At 42.7% G+C, this 5,605-nt stretch overlaps 1 protein-coding gene across 3 annotated transcripts; it reads left to right on the forward strand.

Annotated features, from left to right (window-relative positions):
- The first annotated feature begins 402 nt into the window (after nt 1-402).
- Nucleotides 403-4,451, forward strand: LOC141010036 (uncharacterized). Of its 3 annotated transcripts, XM_073482808.1 has the most exons (3): nt 409-699; nt 2,064-3,863; nt 3,908-4,451. In XM_073482808.1, the coding sequence occupies exon 2, from the start codon at nt 2,068-2,070 to the stop codon at nt 3,853-3,855; it is 1,788 nt and encodes a 595-aa protein (XP_073338909.1). In that variant the 5' UTR covers nt 409-699; nt 2,064-2,067; the 3' UTR covers nt 3,856-3,863; nt 3,908-4,451. The 3 variants fall into 3 exon arrangements, with proteins under 3 accessions (XP_073338906.1, XP_073338909.1, XP_073338908.1); XM_073482805.1 differs by having other exon boundaries at nt 403-699; nt 2,064-4,451; XM_073482807.1 differs by having other exon boundaries at nt 409-703; nt 2,064-4,451.
- Nucleotides 4,452-5,605: the final 1,154 nt, after the last annotated feature.

Consider the following 5,605-nt stretch of genomic DNA (forward strand, 5'->3'; position numbering starts at 1 on the left):
CTGTGGCACAGTAATTCAAGGTTATGGCATCACAGACAATAGGAGAAACGGAGGAGGGAGGGTAAAGCAGAGAGGGGACAGTTGAGATAAAGACTGTGGCATGAGCATGAACAATGAAGTTAATTGTAACACTTAACCCTGCAGTTTGAATAAAAAGGAGACAGGAGGAGAAGAAGCTTTCAGAGCACGTTTCTTTACCACTGTTACCACCATTTTATACTTTGAATTTCACACTGAATAGTTTTTACCACACCTTACCTGCCATTTATCAGCATTAGCTCAGATTTCCCATCGACTTCTCTGTTTCCCTGCGAGTTCCACAGTCGAACGCACATATTTTGACCCAGGTGAGCTCCCGTACTCGACGGAGGTTTCAGGAAGTAGCTACACTCACAACAATACGCACTTTTCTCGCCGAAATACGACACATTTGCATGAGTTGCCTCGTATATCAGGCTGTTACACCGAAAACTTTCATTGTACAGACAGTCCGCGGTCCGGACACAGTTTACTAACCTTACAGTAACGTGTAACTTTAACTCTTTCGTTCATTTGGAGCCACTTTGCTAACGTTAGCCAAAACAGCCTAGAGACTGTACCTCAGAAAGCTGGGTCCAATTCACAGCAAGACTGAGACAAAGCCGGCTTTAAATGTGCTTTCAGACCGTTTTAAAAGTGGAGTAGTGTTAATACATAGAGGTAGGTAAGCAAGCTAACGTCCAGTTGTTTATTTACTGTGTTGTGTCTGTCATTTTCTGTTAAAAGTGAAAGTTTAGTGTGCATAAGTACAACTTCTGTGTGCAATGTTCACCTTTAAAGTCTTTATAGTCTAATATTGTACTTGTAAATCAGATTGCCCTAAAGTAGTGGTCCCAAGGGTTTGTGAGATGTTCAACAGGACAAGAAAAATATATTTTCTGCCACACAAACTTGCATTTTGTTATTTCAGTTCTCTGCATTTTGCTTGAAAATGACAAGAAACATTTACATCTTCAGATATTTTAATATTCTTCATATGCAACACAATGAGTGCAATGACTCTTTGAGCTGGTATCCACCTGTAGAGTAATGAAACCTGTGACCTGTGAAGCCTGTGTTTTTAAAGGTAGAGGGGGAAACATTACATATCATCAGAGACTAAAAAGAGAGCATGGGTGTGTGTAACAAGTGTCAAAGTCCAGCAAGCAAATAAAGAGTTTACACATCCAAATCTATCAAAGTGAGGTCTTGACATTGTGACCTGTCACCAAAGATGTCAATTCATTACTAGCAGGTGTTGCAAGTTGCTTCCTCGGGTAAGATTGTTCACCTCAGAGTTGCCTTAATTTTACAGGTTTTGCCATTTTCTAATGCAGCATTTTGCTAATAGCATCAGAGTGGAGGATCCCTAACTGACACAAATTAAACCGCAGAGTCCCATTTGATACAAATTATTAGTTTATAGAGGTTTTATTGAAGAAAGCATGTGAAACTCTACCCAAAATGTCCATCAGTTCTTTCATTGTGTTTCTAATGGATTGAATTAGAGTGAAAAACAAAATATTCCTCCTTTTGTTATGGACCCCTGGGGGTCCTGAAGGAACTGGGATAGATGATTGGCAGAAAAACAGTTGGTACCTGTTTTGATATTTGATTAATTGTAAATTAAAATGCCAAATATTCTCTATTTCCAGCTTCGTAATTATGGAGTTTTGTTGTTTTTACCGTCTTGATTGCTTTTCTTGATTTTGTCAGTAATTGTCTGGGGTAATAAACAATTTGATTACAACACCTTAGGCTTTTGAAATTAGTGATAGGCATTTTCTCACTATTTTCTGACATTTTACAGACTAAACAACTAACAAATTAATCAAGAACATAATCAAAATATGATCTAATAATGAAAATAAATTAATGTTGCATCCTAAATAGCATATAAGCAAATAGTTAAGACCATATTAGCATCAGTGTGATTAAAAATGCCCCTATCTGACACTTTTAGATGCACAAAAGGTGTCAATTAACCAATATGTATAATTTCATATATTTATATATATTTTGTTTCTTCATTTGACTTTTTACAGGACGATGCCACGCTTGCAGTCTGGGGTTTGGAAGCATTTCACCCCGGTTATCAAAGACGGGAAGGAAACCTTCATGTGCAACTACTGTTTGAAGACATACACAAAGAATGCCACCAAGATGCAGCTACACTTGAACAAGTGTGAAGAGTACTCTGTGGCTTCGCAGCAGTCACCAGGCCCTGATGGGAGCTCCTCTGCCTCCATTCCTGTCCCCTCCTTCTCCCTCTTACCATCTGCCAGTCCGGGGGGACAGTTCCTCATTGATTCGGTGGATCAGCGCAGCCAGGCGTATGCTGACGAGTGCCTGGCGAGAGCTGTGTATGCTACATCCTCACCTCTCACTCTCACAGACAATATCTACTGGAAACGATTTTTCAGCGTGCTCCGACCTGCTTACTGTCCGCCCACCAGAGAGGCTTTGACCTCTCGCCTCTTGGACTGCGAGTATGACAGAGTACAAAGCCAGGTTCAGGAGGCCGTAGGGAAAGCTGACTGTGTCACTATCGTGTGCAGCAGCGGCTGGTCTAAAGTAAAAGAAACCAGAACTATTATTTATATTGTTGCAACTCCTGTACCACTGCTCTACAAATGCACAAAAACAAAGGAGCAGATGCACCAGAGCACATTTATTGCTGAGGAACTGAAAGATATCATAAATGAAGTGGGGCCACAGAAGGTCTTCGCAGTTATCACTGATGACACCCCGGAAATGAAGGCAGCTTGGGGTCAAGTGGAGGAAGCCTTCCCGCACATATCGGCTATCGGCTGCACAGCGTGTGGAGTCCAGCGGCTCTTCGATGACGTGGTTGCACAGCCGTCTGTTAATGCTCTGTGCACGAGAGCTGAGCAGGTGGTGAAGTATGTGACAGAGCAAAAAACATTAGCAGAGACTTTTGGATGCTGGCAGTCCACAAAGACCAGAAACCACCGCGCTACTGGGACAACCTTGGTGCTGCCTAGTAGTTCTGACTGGACTGGCGTGATTAACATGCTCAACAGCCTCCTGGAGGGTCAGAACTCTCTACAAGACATGGCCGTGTCACCCACACTGGACGTTGAGGCTTCCTTCAGGGTCACATTACAAGACGCAGCATTTTGGAAAGGGTTAAGCAGCAGCCAGAACCTGCTCTGCTCAATCGGGAATTATATTAGTTACATGAAAAGAGAAGAGAGCACACTCTCTGATGTTGTTGACACGTTCATTCAGTTAAGACATTACGTTGGAGCGTTGCTGCCCGGGTCTGTGCTGCACAGCGGCGAACAGAAAGCAGTCATGGCGTCATTAGACAGGTGTCAGGAGTTTTGCATGAAGCCCATCCACACAGCAGCGTACATGCTGGATCCAAAGCACGCTGGACAGCAGACGCTCTCCGGGGAGCAGATAAACAGTGCTTACTACGTGATATCCAACCTGTCACACCAACTAAATCTCGATGATGGTAAAGTGCTCGGGAGTTACGCCAGGTTCTCAGCCAAGGAGGGACTGTGGAAGGGGGCCGGGATTTGGAGCTCTTGTCAGCACGTGTCTGCATCCACCTGGTGGAAAGGGCTGTGTTCCTCCGAGCCACTGTCCGCCGTGGCCTCCGCGATACTCCAGATCCCACCAACAACAGGTGCCTGCGAGAGCGTACGGTCACGCTTTTGCAATACAAAGACGCCGTGTTCTGTCTCAGCAGCCAGGGCGCAGAAACTGGTAGCAGTACAGGCCAATCTCAACCTTTTAGAGCCAAGTGATGACGAGTGTGCTCCGCTGGAGAGTGAGGAAGAGATTAAATCTGAGACTCAACAGTAAGACAAACTGTGATAGCTGGAGCTATGTAGAGCAGACCACATGGTTTGCAAAGAAAATAGATAAATACAGTCTCAAGTATCAACAAAATACGGACTGTAAATGTCAATTAAGTTAGTCTGAGCTTTCTCAGCTTTGATGGCACTGTGCTCACTATACTCTGTTCATGCCGGTGGGAAAAATGAAAGTCATTCAGAGTGACTGAATCTGATGCCTTAACGTGTTTTGATCACATACAATCAATACTCATGTGGTAGCTTATTTTGTTTTTATTTTTTTTTACTGTTGTAAAGTCATATTTACTAAACTAATATTGTAATAACATATATGGGAAATAAGCTCCCCAGAAAAGTTTTTAAAACTTGAAAAGTTGCCGACTCAGAGGGGGTTCTGCAAATATAGACACAGTTAAAAAGTTCGAAATTGTGTTGTCCTTTAAGGACAGTTTGTTTATTTAGTTCATTCAGTCAGGAAAATCAATCAGTGAAGATTTCTGATTAATGTTTGTTCCCTGAAAGTGCACCTTTAACAGCCTAACGAGGTCTGATCATCTGTTCAAGTGTTTATATGGTGTTAATAAAACCATTGTATATATTGAAGGTGATTGTTTTGTCTCGTTCACGTTTATACATGTGTGTAAAAAAATGGAAACCTTTCACAAAAGTACAGTATATTCCTTCAGAATTAAAGGAATAATGACGCTTTTTCACTTCTTTGATGAGGTTTAGATGAGAAGATTACTGCCACTCATCTGTGTCAGTTCGATATAAGGCCAGAGTTGTCTTAGCTTAGAGCCATTATAGTAATAGTTCTGCATGTAACCCGTTGAAAAACTCTTTTTGTACAGATTAGACGAGAAATAACATGTTCATCAGTCAGCTTTATAGCTGCTAGAAGGTGGATTTTGTTAGCCTTAGACAGCGACAGGCTAGCTGTTACCCCATGTCCAGTCTTGTGCTGCTGGGCTTTAACACTATATGTACCAGGTAGATATGAGTGGTATTGATGTTCTTATCTATCTCACAGCAAGAATCCAAATAATAAGCGTATTTTCCATAAAGGTCAAACTGTTGCTTTAAGAAAGAAATAACTCCCATTTTTCAGTCCTGAGATTTTATTACCAGCCAACTGTAAGCGGTTCAATACATTTCAACTGGAAAACAAGGGAAAAACTCCAACTTTAGCACCTTTTTTCAGATTTATTAAAACACAAAGTGTAGTCTTAGCTTGTAAGAAAGTTAAAAGCATCACAAAGGCCTTCTGTGGCGAATCACTGAGGCACACAGTGTTTTCTCACACACTCACTCACCACTCTTTCCTTCCTCTGTCAGCCTCTCTGCTGTGTTCTGCTGGTGGTTTGGCACTGGGGCGGCGGGGCTCTGAGGGGAGATCTGGGCCTTGTAAATACGAGCATTATTAATCTTAATAGGAGCGAGCCAGGACGGCTCTGGAGGTGTCTCCGCCTTGTAGGCAGCAGAACTGATGTAAATCTCACGGGGTCTGATCTCCACCGCATCACTCAGTAAATCTATCACAGCATACATTTTCCCTCCCGCGCTCTCAAGAGTGGCTTCACTCCGCTGCACGTTGTCTGTTCTACATGGGGGTTTTTGTAGGCAGTGACAACAGATGTGTGGGCAATAATTACAGTGATGTATACATCGTTTTGCAGATGAAGAGGGCCATCCTCACGATGTGTGCTGTTAATGACAGATGGCAGTGCGTTGGTTGGCTTTAAAGTTGCCCTGAAATG

This window comes from Pagrus major, chromosome 16 (assembly GCF_040436345.1).
Source record: "Pagrus major chromosome 16, Pma_NU_1.0".
In the NCBI taxonomy this organism is placed as follows: domain Eukaryota; kingdom Metazoa; phylum Chordata; class Actinopteri; order Spariformes; family Sparidae; genus Pagrus; species Pagrus major.